The 24,768-nt window shown below is 38.9% G+C and overlaps 1 protein-coding gene across 1 annotated transcript in view; it reads right to left on the minus strand.

The window, feature by feature from the left end:
• The window catches only part of TMCO1 (transmembrane and coiled-coil domains 1), a 44,341-nt gene extending 20,773 nt beyond the window's left edge, over positions 1-23,568 (minus strand). The window contains exons 1-5 of the mRNA XM_004385768.3: positions 23,342-23,568; positions 22,837-22,914; positions 16,996-17,055; positions 10,122-10,168; positions 8,514-8,581 (exon numbers count right to left, since the gene is read on the minus strand). Coding sequence (XP_004385825.1) covers positions 8,514-8,581; positions 10,122-10,168; positions 16,996-17,055; positions 22,837-22,914; positions 23,342-23,411 — 323 coding nt within the window. The 5' untranslated portion in view covers positions 23,412-23,568. The remainder of the gene's footprint in view (positions 1-8,513; positions 8,582-10,121; positions 10,169-16,995; positions 17,056-22,836; positions 22,915-23,341) is intronic.
• Positions 23,569-24,768: the final 1,200 nt, after the last annotated feature.

Here is a 24,768-nt window from a genome sequence, read left to right on the forward strand (position 1 = left end):
AAGCCTAATAATAAAATTTTTCATATCATTTTCCTCCTGAGATACGCTATTTGACCTCTATAGCATGAAAGACTTATAGCATCAAAAAAAAAAAAAAAAAAGAATGATATTTTATCTTGTACTGATGAACTGTATAAGTTAATCACCAAATATGTGTTGAGTACATATTATATCTTTAAGTCTGTTAAAAATCATGTAGGACACACATTTTTAAAAAACAGGTGCTGACTCAGAGCTTTAGGAGATGACAGATAAAAATTCCTAACACACTGCAGAACACATGCGAGACGACCATTCAGTACTGAATAGTAATAATAGCTGGCAAGTGCTATAAAAATTCAGAAGAGAACATATGGGGGCTCTGCTGACTAAGAAAGGAATTTTGTTCCTGACATTTTCTTGCATATAGCTTTGCAAACCTCAATCCTTTAAAAATTTCTTAAGTATTACAGTGGTGATATAAGCATTCTCTTCATGTTCTTATCTTTATTGGAATTCTTCTATATTTCTTGATTAAGTATTTAACCCTCCTCTGGTTGTTCTAATTCAATGTAAATTAGAATTATAGGGGGATGGAAGGGATGGAAGGAGAAAAGGGTGGGAGGGAGGAAATTTGGAAAGGATGAGACAAAATTATTTGTCTGATGATATGATTAGCTATGTAGAAAACCAAAAAATCAAATTTAAAACCTACTGGAACCCAATATGGAGCCCTGGTGGTACAGTTGTTAAGAACTCAGCTGTTAACCAAAAGGTCAGCAGTTTGAATCCACCAGCCGCTCCTTGGAAATCCTATCGGGCAGTTCTATGCTGTCCTATAAGGTCGCTATGAGTTGGAATCAACTTGATGTCAAAGAGTTTTCTTGTTTGTTTGTTTAGAACCTATTATGGAGCTCTGATGGCACAGTGGTTAAGAGATCGGCTGCTAATCAAAAGGTCAGCAGTTTGAATCCTCCAGCCGCTCCTTGAAACTTTATAGCGCAGTTCTACTCTGTCCTATAGGGTCCCTATGAGTTGGAATCGACTTGATGGCAATAGGTTTGATTTTTTTTGATAGAACCTATTATGGTACTGGTGAAGAATACTGAATATACCACGGACTGCCAGGAGAACGAACAAGTCTGTCTTGGAAGAAGTACAGCCAGAGTGCTCCTTGGAAGCAAGAATGGTGAGACTTTGTCTCACATACTTTGGACACGTTATCAGGAGGGACCAGTACCTCGAAAAGGACATCATGCTTAGAAAGGTAGCGGGTCAGTGAAAAAGAGGAAGACCCTCGATGAGATGGCTTGACAAAGTGGCTGCAACAGTGGGCTCAAACATAGCAATGATTGCGAGGATGGCACAGGACCTGGCAGTGTTTCATTCTGTTGTACACAGGGTTGCCATGAGTTGGAACCGACTTGATGGCACCTAACAACAATAGCAGCAGAACCTATTAGAGTTCAGAAAGATGGCCAGTTAGAAAATAAAATCAGAAAAATCGATAATTTACTTATATGCCAGTAGCAACAAGCTAGAAAAATAAGACGTGCAAGATTTATTTGGAAGAAACTACAGAAAGTACATAAAAGTAAACTTAGCTGAAATACCACGTTCTTAGAGGGAAGATCAAAAATTACGAAGGTGACTAATATCTCAAAATTAACGTACAGGTGGTTACAACGGAGGGAAGGGATGGAGAGGGGAAATAACTAGATAGTAGACACATTAACTTTGGTGAAGGGAAGACACATGATATAGGAGAACACAGCACAACTTGACCAAGGCAGTCACAGAAGCTTCCTAAACACATCCAAACACCTTTAGGGACTGAGTTACTGAGGCTGAGGGCTGGGGACCAAGATCTCAGAGGACATCTTGGTCAACAGGCATAACACAGTTCATAAAGAAAATGTTCTACATCCTACTTTGATTGAGTACCGTCTGGGGTTTTAAAAGCTTGCGAGCAGCCATCTAAAATATATTGGTCCCATCACATTTGAAGCAAAAGAGAATGAAGGAAACCAAAGACACAAGGAAAATATTAGTCCAAAGGACTAATGGACCACATGAACCACAGCCTCCACCAGCCTGAGCCCAGAAGAACTACATGGTGCCTGGCTACCACTACCAAATGCTATGACAGGGATCACAATAGAGGGCTCTGGGCAGAACGGGAGAAAAAAGTAGAACAAAATTTGAATTCACAAAAAAAGACCAGACTTGCTGATCTGACAGAGACTGGAGGAGCTCCCAAGACTATGGCCCCCAGACACCTTGCTCACTCAGAAATAAAGCCACTCCTGAAGTCTACCTTTCAGACATAGATTAAACAGCACTATAAAACAAACAATAACACATGTGAGGAACGTGCTTCTTAGTTCAATCAAGTATATCAGACCGAACGGGCAACACCCACCCAAAAGCAAAGATGAGAAGACAGGAAGGGACGTGAAAACTGGACAAATGGACACAGAGAACCCAGGGTGGAAAGGGGGAAAGTGCTGACACATTGCAGAGACTGCAACCAACAATATCACAAAACAATTTGTGTAGAAATTTTTGAATGAAAAACTAATCTGCGTTGTAACTTTTCACCTAAAACACAATAAAATTAAAAACATTAAGGTATAAATTTAATACAATTTCAATCAAAACTCCAAAGGGATAATTTTAGAGTAAACTGATAGTTGACTGATTTTAAAATTCAGGTGAAAAAATGTGTTTCTGCAACAGTGAATACTGCATTAGAACAAAGTAATTAGGAAGTAGTAAAAAGAAAAAAAGCTTGAAAATGACTTGGCACCAAAGCATGGGATGCCCTGAAAGTCAGGCTAAGGAGCTTGACTTAAGTCAGTAGTCATAGATGCAAACTGATGACAGCATGGACTTTAGAGTCGGAAGGGCATGGGTTAAATTCCACTCAAAATCCGCTAGCTTTGAGACCTTAGGCAAGGCAAAGAACTGGAGTCTCATTTCCTTATCTCTAAAATAAGGATTATAACCCCTATTTCAGAGGTCTGTCAAGAGAATTAAAAGGATAACATATGTAAACTGCGCCCAGCACTGTTACTATTCAATCAGTAGCTGGTATTACTAGGCAATGAGTAACAGGATTCTGAGGATGATTAAGTTAACATAGTTGAAAAGATTGGAGAGGAGCTATCTGAATAAAGGAGAGCAGTCAGGAGGCCACTGTAATACTCAAGGTGAACAAACAAACAAAAACTCCAAAGCAGTTGCCATAGAGATGATCCCAACTCCTTGCAACCCCATGTGCTGCAGAGTACAACTGTATTCCATAGGGTCTTCATGGATGTAAACTTCTGGAAGCAGATCACCAAGCTTTCTTCCAAGGCACCTCCTGGTGGGTTTGAACCACCAACCTTTTGGTTAGTAGTTGAGTGCTTAATCACAGGTAATGTGGTTGTTGTTAGATACTGTCAAATTAATTTCAGCTTATAATGACCCAATGTGACAGAGTAGAACTGTCTCACAGGGTCTTCTAGGCTGTAATCTTCAAGGAAGCAGATCACCAGGTCTTTCTCCTGAGGAGCTGCTAGGTAGGTTCGAGCCACCAACCTTTCGGTTAGCAGCCGAACACTTAACCAGTAGAGGGGAGAAAAAGAAATGGGTGCTGGAATAAGGACGGAAGCTGGCAGTAGAATTGATAAAAATAGGGCATGGATTGATGGATGGATGGCTAGACTTACACAGGGAGGTAGAATGAATAGGAACTGTTAACTGATGAAATAGGGGGTTGAAAGCAAGTATTAGAGGTAACTTGGTGCCTAGAATTAAATTTGGCACAAGGTAAATAATAAATGTTTGGAAAGGAAAGAACAAGGAGAGGGAGGGAAATAATAAAGGTTTCAATTGTAGGTGACTGAGTAATTGAGCACCCCTGAGAGACGTAAAGGGATGAGTGCTGCTTTGGCAGGGGACACAATGGGTTCCAAGAGAGTTGCAATAATAATGTAAAGAAAAAGAAGCTTCTCCAAGGCCCAGAGACAGGCTGCTCTCTGTAGCCCCCAAAAAAAGCAAAATATAAATGGGGCAGTGAGTTATTGTTACAGAATCTCTCCTTTTTTCAAAGATCTCTACAACGGACCTTCTACAAATTACAAAGGCCCTACACATAGAAAAGAATAGTAAATTTTTAACAAGTAAATCAACATAGATGTCAATTCTGTTCTACTCTAAAGCAATAAGCAACTTGAGGGCTTGGACTGAACAATTTTCTTTTACCTTTCACAGTGTTGGGCACATACAAACACAAATGCACGTGGTCTTTTAAATTGAATAAACACACAAAAAATTAAATAGTTGAAACTTGATAGAACTAGTCATGTAGGATACTCACAGAAAACTGAAAACTGGAAGAGGAAAAATCAAATGATGCTAGGCAAATGAGAATGACTATTGACTCAAAGAGGAAAAAAAGAAATAAATTATTATACTTTGTGGTTGTATGATTCTACCATTTTAATAAAATACATTAGCTTCATTAAGTAATGAAATCACCTATGGATTCAAACCAAACTATGTGTCAAAGTCTAGTTTTAATTACAGAAAAGTATCAGAGAATTGGCAAAATCTTTAGAAAATGTGAATAAACATAAGCCAAGATGATTCATTTCCATGTTTCACAACTTAGTTCACTAGTGTGAAGGAGCCCTACAAATCTAGGTGCTTGGCATAAGGAGAGGCTTCTGCCAAAGATGTAGGCCTGACTTCATTTTTTTTACTTATTCTGATCAGACTCTCAAAAGTCAGCTAGCAAGAATACCTCAGGAAGCCTGTGGGCTCCCCTCCCCTCTCTTCCTTTCAGAGCATGCTACCAGGAAGGATACTCACTCAGACTGCCCCCATAATATCCATAAATTAATGACTCAAACTTTATGATTCACAAAACAATGCTTAAGGGATCTTTCACTTGTCTGGTGTCTGTTAAATCATGATTTTGTAAATGTCAACCAATCAGAATTTTTTCCTTGTAAGTTCCTGGATTTTCTGTACTTAAATTCTTGTGAAAAATTCCTTTCACTGGAGTACTTCTGTGAATTCTCACGAAGTGCTGCCTGATTCGGATCGTTCTATTCCTTCAATAAACCTCTTTGCTTTAATTTTAACAGAAGCTCTAGTTCACTCTTTGACAGAAGCCAAGCCTTCTCCCTACTCAAATCTAATTCACTCCCTTTCCCATCATTAAGGAGACCACAGCTATGAAAATTAAATTTACATTACTGACCTGCCAGTGCCCACTGCTATCAAGTAGATTCTGACTCATAACAACCCTACAGGACAGAGTAGAACTGGCTCCACAGGGTTTCCAAGGAGCGGCTGGTGGATTTGAACTGCTGACCTTTTCGTCAGGAGCCAAGCTCTTAACCACTGCACTACCAGGGCTAGGAAGCATAATTTTGCATTACTTTTTCCCAACACTATTGGTGGATTTATAGAGGATTTAAACTCTCAGTATTTATTGCTGGGATTAGCCCGCTGTATTATGAGACTCTTCAGCTGTCATGGACTAAAATAAAACTATGTCCTAAGAGTTGGTAAACACATTTTCATCAATTAGATTCAGACTCTCATAATTTGAGAATTTGTTGGTTCACTAATATTTTCATAAATGAACTCTGGCATCTTGGAAATTAGTAACTTTCATTTAAAATTTTTGATTCAAGTTTCAAGTACAATCAAATTCTTACTCCAGTAAAGTACAGATAACATGACCGAGGGGATAGGGCTATGCACTTGTGCAGTAACGAATCACCTTACAAAAAACCAACTTGGCCTATGTCCTTGGTTCCTGAGAAATAATCCTTGGAATTACCTGAGTAAATGAGGTGCCTTTATTATCTAAAACCTCCAGACCACACTTGAAGATTTGTGCTAATGAGTGAGGGCTGCCAGACCAGAAAGACACCTGGTAGTCCCGTATCAACTAACCTCAGGAGGCCTGATTTAACCCATCATGCATACACAACGAGGCTTCAATCACGACTACGTAATGAAGCTAACAAAAGCTCTGAACAGGAGGCTCCAGAGAGCATCCTGGTTGTCATGTCCTCTTTGAGATATGGAAGCTTCGCATTAGGAACCTTCCCAGGCCTTTCCCATGTATCTCTTCCTTATGATGATCCTAATTTGTATCCTTTTGCAGTAATAAATCTTTAATCATAAAGACAGTACTTTCTGCGAGTTTTGTGAGTTGTTCCAGGGAACCCAAAGGAGTAGTGGCAGCCAGCAAGTGAAGGCTCCTGAGTGGGAAAAGCCCAAATTTGCAGCCAGCAGGTCGGAAGTAAGGGTGTCATGTAGACCCTTGAGTTTGCAGCTGGCATCTGCGTATCCGGCAGTCTGAGAGACAGCGAGTGTGCTTTTAACCAGGTAGCTAGGGGCAGAAAGAGGGAGTACCTTGGAGGCAACTGGTGTCAAAGATGACTGACAAGGGGAAAAGCAGGGATTTGATTAATCTTTACATTTTGGGGACTGGATTTATGTTGATTCTTATCCATGAAGCACTTATATTTTTATTCAGTTAACAAATATCTGTGCCAGGCCCTGAATCCTAAGGACATACAGATTACTACATGTAAAGACTATGAAGGACTTAGTCTTTTAGAAGGAGACAAACTCAAGTCTGGTAAAGAAGGAATCATGAGAAGTTTCGTAGAGGAAGTAAATCCTGACGTGAGCTCTGAATAACAAAAAGGGACTCTATATGACAAAGCAGAACTGCCCGACAGTTTCCAAGGAGTGGGTGGTGGATTGGAACTGCCGATTTTTGGTTAGCAGCTGTAGCTCACCGTAGCTCTTAATCACTGCACCACCAGGCCTCCAAAAGGGAGAAAGAACACTAGAAATACAGATGTGTGCAATAAACCGGGGATGGCGTCAAGAAGGACACTTCAGCAAGAAATGAATCAGAATGCAGAGAAGGCAAACCTGTGGATCGCTCTACAAAGCCTTTCTTAATATCTTCTCTAGTCCACCCAGGTAAAACTGACTACTCATACAGTAGGCACTTAACAGGTGGTGAAAGAAAGAAAGACTGGGGGTGGGGTGGGGGTAGGGGAAAGGGTGCAGGGAGAGGCAGGCCATGAAAAAGGGGAGGGTGGAGAGGAGGAGGAAGAGAAGGAAATTCTGTATGTGTGGGATGGTTCAGGTTAGCTCTGGTAAGGTAATAAATGACTGTCACCTTTGGATATTTTCCCAACTTCTATCAAAAGCAGTTCCATAATTACTCAGGTCTGCTATATGTTAGTTTAGACAATAGTAACTTACCTTATCATTAAACAAGATTATAGTTGTTAGGACTCTATTTTAAGAGTCAAAACATCTTTACATGACTACCTCCATTTTGAAGTTGCATGCTTGTAAGCAACTTAAGAACAGAAGGAACATATTAAACTCTTTTTAGAGGCCCTATAATACCTAAGCCCTTGCCTTGTACCTAAAACATCCTCAATATTAAAAGTGTGAAAAAGTTATCATGTAATTGTATTCTATCAAAATTAAATTTTCTTGATTTTGATAATTGTATTAGGGTTATATAAGAGAATGTCCTTGTTCTTAGGAGATACACACTGAAGTAATTATGTGCAAAGGTGCAGGATGCCTAAATTATGAGTAAACAGGATACTCTCAAATTATTCAGAAAAATACATAAATAATGTATACGAGTACATATATGATATATAGAGAGAGCAAGAGCGAGAGAGAAAGACAGTGAAATAAACAAGTAAGCCAAGTTGCTTCCTAGCTTTTCACTTACTAGCTGTGTGACCTTAGGCAAGATATTCTGCAAATGATGCTGCCCAGCTACCATCAATTTCTCTGACTGGGAACACAACAGAGGGTTCTGGACAGAGCAGGAGAAAATTATAGAACAAAAAATCAAATTCACAAAAAAGACCAGACTTACTGGTCTGACAGAGGCTGAAGGAACCCCTGAGACCATGGGCCTAAGACACCCTTCTGACCTGGAACTGAAGCCATTCCTGGAGACCACCTCCCAGCCAAACAACAGACAAGCACATAAGATAAACAGTAACGACCGAGAGGAATGTACTCCTTAGAACAATCCAATTGCATGAGATTATCTGCCCACAAGCAAAGATGAGAAGGCAGGGAGGGGTAGAAAGTCATGATACAAGAAAATGGGGAAACCAGGGAAGAAATGGGGAGAGTGCTTACACATTGTGGGGAATGAAATCAAAGTCACGGAACACTTTACATACAAACTATCGAATGGGAAACTAATTTGCTCTGTAAACTTTCACCTAAAGCACAAAAAAAAAAAAAAAAGAATCAGGGACACTGGAAAAAAAAATATATTCTGCAAATGAGAGATAAAGCAAATGGGGCAAAATGTTAACAACTGTGAATGTGGATAATGGATATATGTACTACTCTTACAACTTTTCTGTTAACTTTGAAATTATGGCAAAATATTACCAAAAAAGTTAACCGCTCACATACACACACAGAGTAACAGTTAGGCAAAATAATATAAAAATACTCACATGGAATTGAACATTCCCATTAGGGCAGTAAAGCAAAAGCCAATTGCAAACATCGATTTCATTCGAACCTGTAAAGAGCCAAACAAAATGGTCATTTTACACTAAAAAAAAAAAAAAAAAAAGCTACTAATGCACACCCCCAAAAGTTTTGGCTTCATGTCATTTTTAAAAGGCTTTTGTTAGAAAAAAGCTGTTTGTTAGCTAACCCACCCTCCACTCTAATACCTCTTCTCCTTGCCACCTTATAGTACTGAGGATGCCAGGTGACCTAATTCTGATCAATGAGTTATAAGTAAAAGTACTGGATGGGTTTCTGGGAAAAAAAAAAAAATTTAAGGGACAAACTTGGCTGGCATCCCCTTAGGCCTTTTGCTCATTCTTCTTCCTGCCTGAAATGATGAACGTAATACCTGGAGGTGAAGCAGCAATTATACAACTAAAAGGACAAAAGCCTTAAACTAAGGCCAGCAAAGCTCAGGTCCTTGATGGCATTACGGAGCTGATACTCCAGCCCAGGGCTGCCAACATGTGGACTTCCTGCATGAAATAAGAAACCTTTATCTGTTTAAGCTAATATATCAATATTTAGGTATTCTGTTACTGGCAGCAAAATCTTTTCTTAATTATATAAGTGTCTTAATTCAAAAATATGTAAATAAACAAGAGATCATAAGGATATAAGATTAACAGATGTTATCTCTGGATGGTTGGTTTATGGGCAATTTTTATCTCTTCTTCCTTCTATAGCTTCCAAATTTGCTATGATGAACATGTATTGTTATTTTTTACAACAGGCACTCTTAAATTATAATTTTTCTTAATTAATAAGAATTTTAAGATCTCTCAGTAAGTGAAAGAGAGCTGTTGCACAGTTCAGACATCCTGTGTTAAATACACAGAAGTAGAAACTTAGTCAAGCAATGTAATTAGCCTAGCTATACCTTAGAAGGAGCCCTGGTGGCACAGTGGTTCAGAGCTATGGCTGCTAACCAAAAGGTGGGCAGTTTGAATCCACCAGCCGCTCTTTGGAAACCCTATGGGGCAGCTCTACTCTATCCTGTAAGGTTGCTATGAGTTCGAATCAACTCAATGGCAATGGTTTTTTTATACCTCAGAAAGACAAGCCTGACTGAACCCTACTCTATAAATAATGAGTAGATGGGTAATGAAATCATATTTCCTTACTCTTTACCGCATGTCCAACACTCAGAACAAAAGGCACTAATAAAAGCCACCTATAATATTCAACTTCTGTGTTGAGATTACACAGGTCAGCATAAAAACCAAGGATTCAGCATTAATAAGATAGAAAAAGAAAATAAACCACTTTGTTTAAAAACACAATCAGGAAACTAAGAAAGCAATGTGTGAAGGGGATAAATTATGACCCCCAAAGACAACCTTAAAAGGCCAGTTATGTTATTAGAATGAAGTTTAAGAGTAGTAGCATATTTTTACTTCCGTGTGGTCTAGGAACACCCATATATTATGTATAGCATACACACACTACACATTTCTGAAAAGGTAAGTGTAATGTGCTTGATGCAAATCAGGGTCTTTTGCTGAAAATATTAAGTGGTTCACCACAAAGTTATTTAGGATTCTTACCATCGATAGATCTCTGTTGTTATTTTTTAGTTTCTCTTCTTGCCTCTCTGAAAAGAATTAATGAAATGGTTAATATACACAGCACTGAGCACAAAGCAGATGTTAAATAAACTGTCACTGACTGGTGATTACAAAAGCAGTTCTGTCTTAATATCACTTAATAAGATGAAGTGAATACCTGGAATCTTGTATACTTTGTACTAAAAAAAAAAAATTCAAATATAGCAGAGTACCAAAACATTTCAATTTAAATACATAAAAATCTTTAAAGTTTAATTTTGAAAAAAATTACCTCTGGTATTATATGCCTTAACTCTCTAGATATTTTTTACATTACACCAATGGAAATGGCCAATCAGTTGATTCTTAAGTGTAAACATACGATTGTATGTAGATGTCTCAAATATTAATTACTCAAGACTTCTAGGAGGGCTGTGCTTCCCAATCTCTTTCATACGTTATGTTGACATAAGGTGAAAATGTGTTCTGTATCTCTCTTGAGGATCAGGAAATTAAGGGTGCTGGAGCCCTGGTGGCACAGTGGTTAACAGCTGGGCTGCTAACCTAAAGGTTGGCAGTTCGAATTCACCAGCCGCTCCTTGGAAATCCTATGGGGAAGTTCTACTCTGTCCTACAGGGTCGCTATGACTAGGAATCGACTTGATGGAAACAGGTTTGGTTTTTTGTTTTGTTTTTTGAGGTGCTGGAAATATAGCGTATGCCATTTAATGTTCACTTGCCCTATGTGAATTACTCTTTATCTTATATAATCCAGAACCTCAGGATTTAACACAGGGAGAATCATGCCTCAATTCTTCCTTTTGGATGGAATTCTATCCATCTATTACTACTGAGGGGCCCCGGTGGCACAGTGGTTAAGCATCTGGCTGCTAACCAAAATGCTGGCGGGTCAAATCCACCAGCCACTCCTTGGAAACCCTACGGGGTAGTTCTACTCTGTCCTATAGGGTCGCTATGAGTTGGAATTGACTCAATGGCAGTGGGTTTGGTTTTTTTGATTTTATTACTACTGAACTTTCGGATTAAACCTCCATGAGATTTGAGGAAATTTCATGATGAGAACAATCTGGACACATGAAGAAGATACATTTATACTCTATAATGATTTATTATCCAAAATAGGAAATTAACAGCGGAGCCTTAACCTCAAGACCCCACTACCTGGCTTCACCTCACTTACTGTGCTTGCAGGACTTGCTTTAACACAGTTCCTACATTCCTGTTTGTTCTGCTGTTCCTGAGTTTCTGATTACATGTATCCTTAAAATAAATCCCTCACTACTTGAGGTAACTTGTATACAGCCAAAAATTCCTAAATGAAATTCAGATACCAAAAGTAAATTAGTTTCTCTTCTGTGAGAGGGAAATGTAAAATAGTCGAAACATCTGCTCCTGCCATTAAGAATGAGGAACTTTTACAAAAACTTCAGTTTAAATGCAATAGACACCCAGTTTCATATTAACGGCTATACGAAAGACTATATCAAAGAGCTTCACACAGTGAAGTCCAGTGACACTTTGCTTCTCTAGAACAGAGTACTGCTGACCACTTCCCTCTTCCTGAGAACTCCCTTCTTGCAGCGCAGCAGCAGCAGCACGCTTCACAGCCCCCAAATACTCCATATATTTTTGTAAATATTCTCAAGTGGGGAATCTGAGCAAAGGGAAAGTAATGGTTGGATGATAACAAAACTGTAGATAGGATCAATAGACAGAAATACATTTAACTGGACCTAAGAAGTTGCTGGAGATGAACAGCAAATCTGACTAGGCTTATTAGCAGCCAATTCAAAGGGAAAAAAAAATCAGCTCAAGCATAGCGCTCATAAAATAAAAATATACCAATTGTTTATGAGAATTTATGCTTTTCCTGACATTGAAAACCAGTAGAAATCATTTCCAATGAGCACTGGGTGATATGTGGATAACGTTCTCAACAATATTCCATGTAAGTACAACAAACTGTACCTAGCTGGGTTTTTCACAATGTGCCTAATGGTGCAAATGCCAAGGTGAAATACAACAGAAGCAAGTTTACAAAGTCCAAAATAATGCAGCTTAGGTTTACAGAATTCTGACAGTCTGGCTTAATCTGAGAGTAAAATTTACACTAACTAAAGAGTGGATCCACCACCTGTCAGTTTGTCCTACTGGGTGGCTCGCATGTTGCTATGATGCTGAAAGCTATGCCACTGGTATTTCAAATACCAGGAAGGTCACCCATGGTGGACACGTTTCAGTGGAGCCTCCGGACTACGAGAGGCTAGGAAGAAAGCCTGGCAACCTACTTCAGAAAATTAGCCAACAAAAACCCCATGGATCACAACAGAACATTGTTCTTTGGATGCGTCATCAGGAGAGACCAATTGCTAGAGAAGGACGTCATGTTTGGTGAAGTGGATGGCTGACGAAGGCAAGGGAGATCCTCAATGAAATGGGATGACACAGTGGCCACAACAATGGGCTCAAGCATGCCAGGGATTGTGGGGATGGCACGGCACCAGGCAGCGTTTTGTTCTGTTGTACACGGGATTGTCATGAGTCTGAGCCGACTCAATGGCAACTAATAACAACAAGAGAATGGATAGGTTGTGGGTCCTTCAAGCAACTCTTCATAAATATTATGTCTTGTAACTTCTGATAAGGTTTTGATAAGCAACTCTTTACAAATATTATTTCTTATAAATTCTGGTGAAATGTTTTTTGGTGAGCAATCAAGGTTGCATTCCATGTTAAGATAATTTGAATTAAGATATTTTGTATTGTCAGTTTAAGGGCAGAGGGTAATCTGCCTTCCATTTTTATATCTTCCCTATCCATTTTTATATTTTCCCTATACTTTACAGCAAAGCTACTTTAAAGAGCTGTCCATATTCAATGTCTTCACTTTCTCACCATGCATTATTTTCTTAATCCACAGAATCTGGCTTCTGTCCCCATCATGTCACTGGAACTATTTTTGCTAAAATCACCATTAGGCATTTACACCCATCCTCGGATCCCTCCTCCTTATGAAATACTCCCTTCAACTTCTCTCCTTTCTAACTTCTCTGGCAATACTTTTCCAGAGCATCACTTCTTCAACTATCCCTTAAACTCCTGTGTTTCCCCAAGGCTCTCTCCATCTTCAACCCTCTGCTCTTCTTGCCCTATATGACCTCATTTACCTTGCTGACTCAATTACTACTTATAATCAAATTATTCTAAAATCAATCTACAGCCCTTATCTGCCAGTTCCAAAACTGTACATCCAACTGTGTACCAAATATTTCTACCCTACTGCCACACAGGAGGAGCCCTGGTGGTGCAGTGGCTGAGAGCTCAGCCGCTAACCAAAAAGGTTGGTAGTTCGAATCCACCAGCTGCCCCTTATAAACCCTACGACGCAGTTCTACTCTGTCCTATAGGGTCACTGTGAGTCGGAATCGACTCGATGGCAATGGGTTTGGTTGGTCACACAGGTACTTCATATTCAACATGTTCAAAACTAAAACTATCTTCTCTTTTCCTCCCCACTCTAATCTGGTACTCCTCCAACATTTTCTCTCCAAATCAGAAATCTGGGCCTCTTCCTAGACTCATCCCTCTCTCCATACCCTACACCTAAATGTCATCAAGTCCTATTACTTCTACTTCCTGTATAGCCTTTGAATTTTACCGTATACTCCTTTGCCACTAACATTGACCAAGTTCAAGTTCTCACCATTGTTATGCCTGGGATACTTTAAGAGGTTCCTGACTTCCTTGCCTTCAAAATGGTCCCCACTCCAAATTATTCTCAGAGTTGTCTTCCGTAAAATATGATGTTAATTCTCAGCTAAATCCCTTGATAGTTGCCTGATGCATTCTGGATACAAGTTAAATTTCTTATTTTAACTTATAAATACCTTTACGGACTAAAATAATCAAACAAAAAAATTCAAACCCATTGCCGTCAAGTCAGTTCCAACTCATAATGACCATGTAAACAAGAGTAGAGCTGCCCCATAAAGTTTCCAAGGCTGTATATCTTTTTTTTTTTTAATTTTTTTATTGTACTTTAGATGAAGGTTTACAGAACAAATAGTTTCTCATTAAACAGTCAGTACACATACTGTTTTATGACACTGGTTAACAACCCCATGACATGTCAACACTCTCCCTTCTCAACCTTGGAGAACTTTTTTTTTGGTGAAAATATACATAACCAAAGTTACACCATTTCAAAAGCTTCTACATGTACAATTTAGTGACATCGATTACATTCTTCCAGTTGTGCTGCTATTCTCACTACCCGTTTCCAAATTATTCTATCACCATTATCTTCAACTCACTGCCCCCAGGGTTCCCATCAAACCTTTTGAGTTGCTATTGTAAGTTTTATCTCACATAGATAATTCTTAGATGAAGGTTTACAGAACAAATAGTTTCTCATTAAACAGTCAGTACACATATTGCCCTATGACAATGGTTAACAACCCCACGACATGTCAACACTGTCCCTTCTCAACCCTGGGTTCCCTATCATCAGCTTTCTTGTCCCCTCCTGCCTTCTAGTCCTTGTCCCTGGACTGCTGTGCCTCATTAGTTCCGTTTTGTTTTATGAGGTTGTGCAATCCCTGGCTGAACAGTGAACTTCAGGAGTGACTTTACCACTGAGCTAAAAGGGTGTCTGGAGGCCATACTCTCAGGGTTTCTCTAGTCTGTGAGGCCAGTAAATCTGGTCTTTTTTTGTGAGTTAGAATTTTGTTCTACATCCTTTTCCAGCTCATCCAGGACCCTCTATTGTGATCCTGGTCAGAGCAGTCAGTGGTGGTAGGCGGGCACCATCTAGCTGTACTGGACTCGGTCTGGTGGAGGCCTTGGTAGCTGTGGTCCATTAGTCCTTTGGACAAATCTTTTCCTTGTATCTTATTCTGTTCATTCTCCCTTGCTCCCAAAGGGCTGAGACCAGTGGAGCATCTTAGATGGCTGCTCACAGGCTTTTAAGACCCCAGACGCTACTCACCAAGGTAGAATGTAGAACATTGTCTTTATAAACTGTGTTCTGGCAACTGAGTTAGATGCTCCCCGACACCACGGTCCCCACAGCCCTCTGCCCAGCAATTCAGTTCCTTAGGGCCAAGGCTGTAAATCTTAATGAAAGCAGACGCCACATCTTTCTCCTACAGAGTAGCTAGTGGGTTAGAACCTCTGATCTTTCAGTTAGCAGCTGAGCACTTACTTACTTATTTCTCTAGCCTCATCTGCCTGAACATTTACACATACCTTTTATTTGTCATACTAAACTATTCGCTATTTTACTCCTCAATGCTTCTGTATATGCCTATCCTTCTGCCTAGACTGTACGTTAAAAATGGGGACTCTAGAGTCATAAATTATGAGGTTCAAATCCCATACCTACCACTGACTAGCTGGTTAGGAATGACCTTGAGCAAGTTATTTAACTTAAGCCTCAATGTACTCATCTATAAAGATGGGATCATACTGTTCCCTTCCTTACATAACTTAAGAAAATTTTAAAAATATGTAAAGTGCTTGGTACAGTAGATGGTAAATAATCAATAAATACTGACCAGTATTATTTTTTATTTACATTTTTATTTAGCTAACTCACACTAAAGCTTCAAGATTCAGCTAAAGCATTACCTTTTCAGGGATACCTGATCCCCTAGGCCGATTTGGATATCTTTTCTCTTTACTTTTACAACACTCAGAATATCTCCCTATAAGTGTACTTATTGAACTGCATACTGATCATTTATCTTTTTGTCTGTTTTCCCTCTCTAGACAGAGCAACTAGAAGTCAGAATCTTTTTCTACTTTGTTTTTCCAGTGCCTAACAGTTACTGAGACATACAGAGTAGATGTACAATAGCATCTTACCACAGAACTAAATGAATAGGTCATTTAAGACAGTCTGATATCCCTGCACTAAACTGAGAAGCTTTAATTGGAACAGAACATTGACACAGTCCAGCCTGGTGCAGTTGCCCCTGGGCTATAACAGCAGTAATCTAGGTATAACAACAACAACAAAAAACCCAAACTTATTGCCATCGAGTTGATTCTGATTCACAGAGACCCTACAGGACAGAGCAGAACTGCCTCACAGGGTTTCCAAGGCTATGATCTTCATGAAAGCAGGCTGCCACATCTTTCTCCCACAGAGTGGCTAGTGGGTTCAAACCGCCGACCTTTCGGTTACCAGCCAAGCACTTAACCATTTGCCACCAGGGCTCCTACAAGCTAGGAACAGAAACACAGTTTCTGAACCAAATACATAATTTCATAAAATTTTTCTGATTTCAGAATCATAAAGTAGTACAAAGTATAAATGTAATTCATATCTAGTTACTATGAATTATCTTTTTGGAACAGAATTACTGAAAGTCTAAATTACACTGAAAAAACAAAAACATATGGTCATCATTTCTCAAACTAGATAAAAATTACTCAGCAGAAAATCTCCTACCCCTTGGTGGGTTTCCATTACTAGTCAGTGTTCAGTAAGGAAGCCATGGCACCAATAAGTACAAGTAACTCAGAGCTGACTAAAAATAACCATCTCAGATGTGAAAAAATATATATACTTTACAAACCGCTAAGAACCCTCAGTCAAGTTCAATAGCCACAATTGTGAACACTATTTTACTAAAACTGAAAACTTCAAAGGTAGGAACAATTGCTTGAACTTATCCTATCTACCTAGCATAGTTGTGAGAATCAAGTGAGATAATGTATGCATGTGCTTTGTAAACTGTCAAATTAAACAAATGTGTATTATCACTATTAACTATTTTATTTTCATCATCTAAAATTCTACTTTTTTTAATAAAACCTAAATTTTGTAAAGACCAATATCTCATCTTACCTATTTTCTTTTTCTGTTGTCGACCAGCTGACTCTGTTATCGTTTCCTTCTTCTTTTCCACTGTAAACATAGTAATATAGGAAAAATTAATTATTACACTAAAGAAACAAAGGATGCTTTACAGCTGCTGAACCAATGAAAGAAACTTTAAAAAAAAGTAATATAATGACTTTGATTACGGCCCTTGTTAAGTCAACTGGCCTGCTCCCACACGTGCTGACAGTAAAGTGTAGACAGGACATTCAAAGACTAAAACACTAGTGTAAAGCACTGTTAGTCAAACACCATAAAGGACTGTATTAAGTCATAATCATAATCAAAACCAAGATGATTTCGAGACCATGAGCTGAGGATGGTTACCTTAGGTAGAGTCTAGGCACAATTTTCAAATTCTGTTCTCTCAGATGACTAGGGCTAATTGTAGTCCATTCTTCATATTTACTATGGAAGGTACGAAGTCATTCATTCTGTTATTGGGTTCCTAAATAACAGGCACTGTTCTAGATAGATAAAAAAGACAGGCCACGATCCTTGTTCTCTAAAGAGCAATCCAGTGAGGGCAAATCATCAAATAACAGTTATAGCACAGAAAAGTGGTAAAACAGACACATGCACAGGGTAGAAGAATGAGGAGAGCCAAAAAAGCTAAGACCAACCTTTCAACTAATATGACAACAGAGTAACAATGAGCTTTTGAAAAGGAATAGTGTAATGCTTTATTTTATATTTACTATCTCTAGTCACCTGTGAATGGACTACTAAGATATATCAAAAGTTACCTTTACTTAGTATACTTACAATATCTGTTCCCAATATTTTCTTAATATAGTTACTTTGTGAGCAAAGAGTACTGCATATACATTATTTCTAAAAGTTGCATTAAAGAAAATTGACAGGTAGGACTCTTTCCCTTAATGCATTAAGTAGGCTGCCTAAAACCTAAAAGCAAAACTGGTATTACTGCTTTGTTAACAATATGAAAAATTCAATTTGACTTCAATATTTCAAATGAAATCTTAAACTGCGGACTAAAAAATTGTGTGTGTGCGTGTGTGCGTAGAGAGAGAGAAAATATGTTTTAGGATGAACCTGCTTGAGAGAGGTCATGAAAAGAAATTAAGTCAAATTCCATGAGACTGTTATAAAAATAACATTTTTAAAATACAAAATAGACAGGAAACACTGAATGTTTTACTCTTTATCATTATTATTAGCCAAAGAAAGAAAAATATTTCTTTCCTACCCTGGAAGGATTATAACACAACTACTTGGCATTTAACGATGACTACATTAAAAACAAAGGCAAAACAAGACAGAAAACTAAAAAACAGAAACATAAGATGATACCATGAGCATTAACCTAACCTTCCGGCAGGCCCGATTTTTGAGACTTAGATAAATATTTTCTAGGGATAAGATAAATTAATCTAATGTTTTTCAAACTTCATGAGATTGTGAAGAAACCCTTTTGTGTTGATATTTATTCACCAAAACCTCAATCCCATAACAAGAATTAGAGATGTCAGAGTAGACAAAAGCAAAAGATGTCCACAACAAAACACGTCATTGCCCATGACCTGCCACTGCTTCATGCTGAATTTCAGAGTTGTATCAAAACAGTTTATAAACTACTCTAAAAGCTTTATCCTGTTTCACTGTAAATAGAAACACCTTCTACTTCACAGTAACTTTTAGTTAAGTCTCTCAAAAAATCTTGTTATAAGAATCAAGTTAAATATACTTTAATCTTTCTCATTTTCTAAAGTGTTCTTTTATTAATCTATTTTACAGCAGTAACACAATGAAAGAAGTCCTACCAATATTGAAAGCACACTATAAGCCTAGAAACTACCTGAATCAACCATCTTGGTACCTTGTGAGAAAGCATATCTTTCATCAAAGGCTCCACTTCAGCAGAACTGCTTTTTGGATGATACCACTATTCTCCAAATAATGCCAAGGATCAGACCAGCGTGAGAAAAGAAAGCTAGATCCAATTTTGACTGAAACCCACTTCTATTTTTTTGTATTCATCAAAGACTCTACAGACTTCTCTTGCTTAGATCCATACCAAATTCTGAATACAGAATATCAGAAAAGACTATATATTTGGAATTAGAACTTCTGTTAAAAGAGAGAATTTATTTTATATTCTTTCTTTTAAATAACCCCCATGCTAAATACAGTAGTTTCCACTTGATTATAAACTCCTAGAAGATAGGATCTATGCCCATTCATTTTGATTTGCACTTATCATGGTAAATTTTACGTATGTAATAGAAATACAAGCAATCAATCATATATGTCAATTGATCATATAAATAAGATATGCTTATTGACTGTTGATAGATTACTCAAAGGAGAGGATGTAAGAACATAAAAAAATGCCATGAGTCATTCCAGTTATCACCAACCTACTTCATACTTATTTTCAAAGTAAGCATATTAAGGAATTATATTAAACATTACAATTATGAAAACTTCGCCTGGTAACTATATTACTTTGAATTTAGGTACAGAGTAAAGGAGACTTTTAATTTATTTCTATAATGCAAAAAATTAAAGGCACTAATTATCTTTAATTAGTGGGACACTAAAGTAGCCCAACATCTTCAGGGCAAATCCACATTTATATGAAGTATGAGGATATTTATTCAAACAAATTTGAAGCTAAATTTGCTTTGTATTTTGTAAAACTACTCAACGATATATGTGACACGAAAAAACTTGTATTTGCATGCCATTGCATGCTGGCTAATTAGTGTATGATCAGAGCAGAAAAATTTCACAAAAATGTGCAATGTTATGCTATAGACTTATTCTTTAATCTAGTCGATAAGCTTCTATCAAGTATCTACTCTACACCAGGCGTTTTGTTACAATGGGAATACAATAGCCTTCGCCTCTTAGAAACTGCAGTTTAGTTACAGAGACGTTATTTTAATAATCATAATCACAGAGGTAAAATTGCAATTATCACAAGTGATCTAAGGAGAGGCATACGGATAAATTAAAGTCTATGGTAGGAAGATATGAGCCTGTCTGGGAGGCCAAATAAGGCTTTGAGATATGCAGAATGAGTAGGAGTTTACTAGACAAAATGAGAAGGGAAAACTATTCTAGAGAACAGTAGATACAAGGCTCCATAGTAGGAAAAAGCAAGACTAATACAAGAGACTGAAAGACAGCCTGAGGGACTAGAGAATAGCGAGCAAGGGAGAACATGATACAAGATGCGGCTAGAGAGGGAGGAAGGGAGCCCCAGACCATAATGGGCTTTGCAGGCCATGTATTTATCCTAAAAACAATGGGAAAAAATAGAAGTGTTTTAAGAAAGGTAAGTAACATAATCAGATTTGTGTTTTGAAAAATTACTCTACATGTACTGTAGAGAACAAATCTGAGTAGATGTAGGTAGACAAATGAGCAGGCTACTGCAGCAAATCAAATGAGACATGACAGAAGTTTGAAGTAGGTGGTGATAGCAGAGATGATGATGTGGAAAGATGTGAAAACTATTAAGGAGGCCAACAGAAACAGGGTGTGATAACAGACTGTTTATATGGGGTGAGAGAAGACAGTATTCAAATCAACAAATTATTTATTAAATCTTTACTCTGTGCCAGGCACTATTCTGGCTGCACGGGATAAATCAGTGAACAACAAAAAGGAACTGTGAGCTTTCATTCTAGCAAGTGGAAATAACAAGCACTAACACAATAAATAAGTAAATTACACAGTACATTAAAAGGTGATAAGAATTATGGGAGCTCAGGAGTATTAAATGATAGGGGAGATGGGCAGGTTGCAGTTTTAAATAGGGTGGTCAAGTGAAGCCTCGCTGAGGTGAGCTTTGAATAGATTTGAAGAAGGTAAGAGGGTCAGTCAAGCAGATATTGTAGGGAAAAAACATTCCAGGAAGGGAGAACAGCCACTACAAAGGCACAAGTGTGGCTGGTGTGTGGTGATAACAGCACACAGACCAGTTTGAGTAGAGCAGAGTGAGGGAGGAAGAAAGAACATCAGAGCAGTAGGAAAGGGAAGCTTTGCAGGCCACTGTAAGGACTTTGGCCTTTCCTCTGAATGAAAATGGGGCACCATCACAAAGTTTTGAGGAGAGGTGGGACATGATCTGATAGGCTTTCAAAAGGATTATTCTGGCTATTAATTTGAGAAGAGACTTCTGGGAGAAAGTGATGCCTATCAGAGGCAATCGCAATAATCCTGGCAAAAAAATGATGGTGGCTTAGACCATGATGGCTAACAATGGAGATGGCGAAAACGGTCAGATTCAGTGTATATTTTAAAGGTAACTCAACAGTATTTACCAACAGACTGGATGCAGTTGTGAAAGAAGAATCAAAGGTTAATTATGGCCTGAGCAATCGGAAGGACAGAACTGCCACTGACAAGACGAAGAAGGCTGCAGAGAAAGCAGCCTTGGAAGTGAGGAACAAGAGTTCAATTTTGGATATGTTAGGCTTAAGATGTCTGTTAGACATTCAAGTGGAGATGACACATTGATAGTTGGATATTTGAATCATATACACAGGAGACAGAGCTAGAGATATAAATTTGGGGGTCAGTGGTGAATAGAGCACATAAATGAATTCACTGAGGGAGTGAGTATAAAGAAAAAAACCTAAAAGTTTAGGTCAGCCCAACAACAGGAGATCAAGAAGAGAAGCCAACAAGGAAATTGTAAAAGAATGACCAGTGACGTAAGAGGAAAACCAAGAGATGATGGTGTGTCCTGGAAGTCAAATGAAGAAAGTGTATCTAAGTTTCTGGCTGGCACTACTGGAAGCATTGACCTAATATTCACCAAAATAGGGTAATCGTGGAAGAAGATCTCATTTGTGGAAGTAAAGATCATAAGTTTGGTTTTAATTATGCTGAGACACATTACCAACATTGAGTAACTGAAAGAATGGTAAATTGTAATTTAAAAACTGAGTTTAGTCCCTAATTCTTTGTTTGCTCTGAGATGTCATTTAACCTTTCTGAGCCTCAATCTCCTTTTCCATAATGTGGAAATATTTATATGATTACTACAAATGGCTGTTGTGTGAATCAAATGAGATGCTTTAAGAAGGAAAACAGATTTTTATGAAAACATACACAAAAGTCATAGAACATAGAAAGCCAAAGGAATTTTAAACAGAAAAGTTTAATCCCTGTAAGGAAGAAAGGAACAGTGAAAACCAAATTGGGCCTAGGAAGAACCATTCATATTATACCCCTAACCACCCCTCTAACCAGACCCCTCAGCTGTGTCCTGTGGAATTCCTGTTTTATTTCAAAGACAACAAATTCTAATTCTTCTTTTCTTCTCAAACACACCTTCAATCTCCTCAACCAACTGAAACTTGGCTTTTCCCTGAAGACACCACTTTTCTTGACACCATTCATATTGAACTGTCATTCTCCAAACACACCTTACACATTAAAATTTCCACATTTTTGTTCATATGCTATTTCCTTAGCCTGGAATTTACTTCCCCACCTCATTATCCAAATTCTAATGATCCATGAGGGACTACAACACCATATGCATTATGAAAGCTTCCAGGGTCCCTCACAAATGAATGGGATCTCTGCTTCAGAACCACTACAGCACATAACATGTACCTCCTGCCTCCCTTACTCCTTTTTAGTTTGCATTATACTTTTTGGCACACAAGTCTTATACTTTTAAATAGACTTCAATTCGAATCGTATGCATCTTTGTATTTCTGTGAAGTTCTGTATCAAAGTTAGTGCTCCTAAAATATTTACGCTGAACATGCACTCAATAAGCTTGACATGTTGAAACTTTTTAAAGGATGTGGCCATACTCACATTTTTTACTCTGTTTTTCTACTTCTGCCTTCAGTCTCTTGTATTTGTCTGTCCTGTAAACCAGGACCCAAGTTATGCCTGAAAAAGTAGAAGTAACATGCTCATAGGGAAATATCTGGGAATGTCACAACAAACTGTTAAATAGTGGTTACTGTTAGGGAAAGAGGGATATCAACTTTTTGCTTTGTATTTCCTCGTTGTTAACTTTTTCCAACTGTAAAGACAACTGACTTTTCAACCAAAACAGCTGTAATATCATGTGAAGGTGTCTACACATACACGGAAGTGAAACGTACTGTCGACCAAAGAAAATGAGGCAATCAATTCCACACTACCCCTCCTGCTCCTGCTCAGGAGTTTCCCCGAGGTCCCCTGCAGTACAGAATATGAACTTCCCAAGCAAGAATGGCTCGCGACCTTACTTCCCCGGTGACACGAGGGTCCCCAAGCCTAGGATCCTTCCCCCCAGGTAATAAACGAACGTCAGAGAAGTAGCCACTCTCACCCTCAGCGAGAAGAGCCGTACACACGGAGATAAAAACAATGAGTAGTGTGTCCGCGAACATGGTGCTCATCTCGCACCGCCGTCCCGGCACTCCCACCCGCGAGGGGGGGGGAAGCGCTCTAAAGGCAGGAAAAGTGAAGCGAAGATACTTCCCTAAATGCTGCGACCACCAAATAACACACTGACTCCGAGGACATCACACTTCCGTTTCCGGGCCACAGGGCCGGAAGAGCTTGTTCCGAAGACTTCTGTGGCCGCTGCTTAGCTAGCAGAAACCAACACGCAGCCTCAGAAGCGAAGGAACTGGCGCTGCGGCGTGATCTCGCGAACGGTGAAACTTGAGCAGCCGAGGGAGAATTGGCTGCGTGACATCTCCCGGTGGCATTTACTTGTCGTTTCGCTGTGTCGCGCCGCCTTGTCGTCCACAATCCAGTTATTTGGGCTCGTCTCAGCCGCACTTCTGTGGCCGATTTAGTCTAGGTTTGCCGTAAAGTAGAAAGATTGACTTCCACAAGCACGTACTGAACGCCTAGGTTAGGTGCCAGGGCCACGGACTTTGAGCTGGGAACGTGAAAAGGAAGACGTCTTGGGCTGCTGGATTCAAGGAGATCACGTCCTAGCGAAGGAGAGAAACTTGTACATACGGTGTGATGAGGGTTTTAATAGAGGTATGAGTAGAATGGTGCGCTGACACAGTTGAGAAAATTCGTTGGTGGGAAAGGGGTGGTCAGCAAAAGCTAATGAAAGGAATTGAAGCAGTGCGTTAAAGGAGTAGGAGTGACTTCGGAGAAAGAATAGAAGGATTTTCCAGGCAAAGAGGAAGGCAAAAACACGGATCCTTGTGTAATAGAGCAGTGAATGGTGTATCTAGAGAAGAGGCCATGAACCCAAATGTGTGCAGTGGTCAGATAACGTAAATGACGTTCAAAACCACCCAGAGGCGCCTCTGAAGACAGGTCTGGCGATTCTGAAAGGTCGCAGCCTTGAAATCCCCATGGCGCAGTTCTGCTCTGCACACCAGGCGTCGCTATGAGTCAGAATCCACTCCGACAGTACCTAACAACAACGATTTCATCTGAAAGGAGCAATTGATAACTCAACTCCAAAACAATTTCCCTGGGAGAATGAGCACCCAGTTTTGAGATTTTCCCATTTTTCAAGAAAGTCCAGAAATCCAGATTTTTACATGAACGTTCAACTTATAACCATTCAAACTTTAAAACACTGTGTAGGCCAAAGAAAATATCTTAGCAGCTTGGTTTGAGCCTATATAGAGGTTTTCAGCCTTTTCAAACTGCATGTGTGTGTGGATGAAAATGTAGTAGCTGGCTGAGCTGTTTCCCCTAAACTTGTACTATCTATCATTGGTTCCTTTCTCTTAAGCTCCATTAGGCTTTATGTACAGTTCTGTGACACCACTTTTGACC

This window comes from Trichechus manatus, unplaced genomic scaffold (assembly GCF_000243295.1).
Source record: "Trichechus manatus latirostris isolate Lorelei unplaced genomic scaffold, TriManLat1.0 scaffold00145, whole genome shotgun sequence".
Classification (NCBI taxonomy): Eukaryota; Metazoa; Chordata; class Mammalia; order Sirenia; family Trichechidae; genus Trichechus; species Trichechus manatus.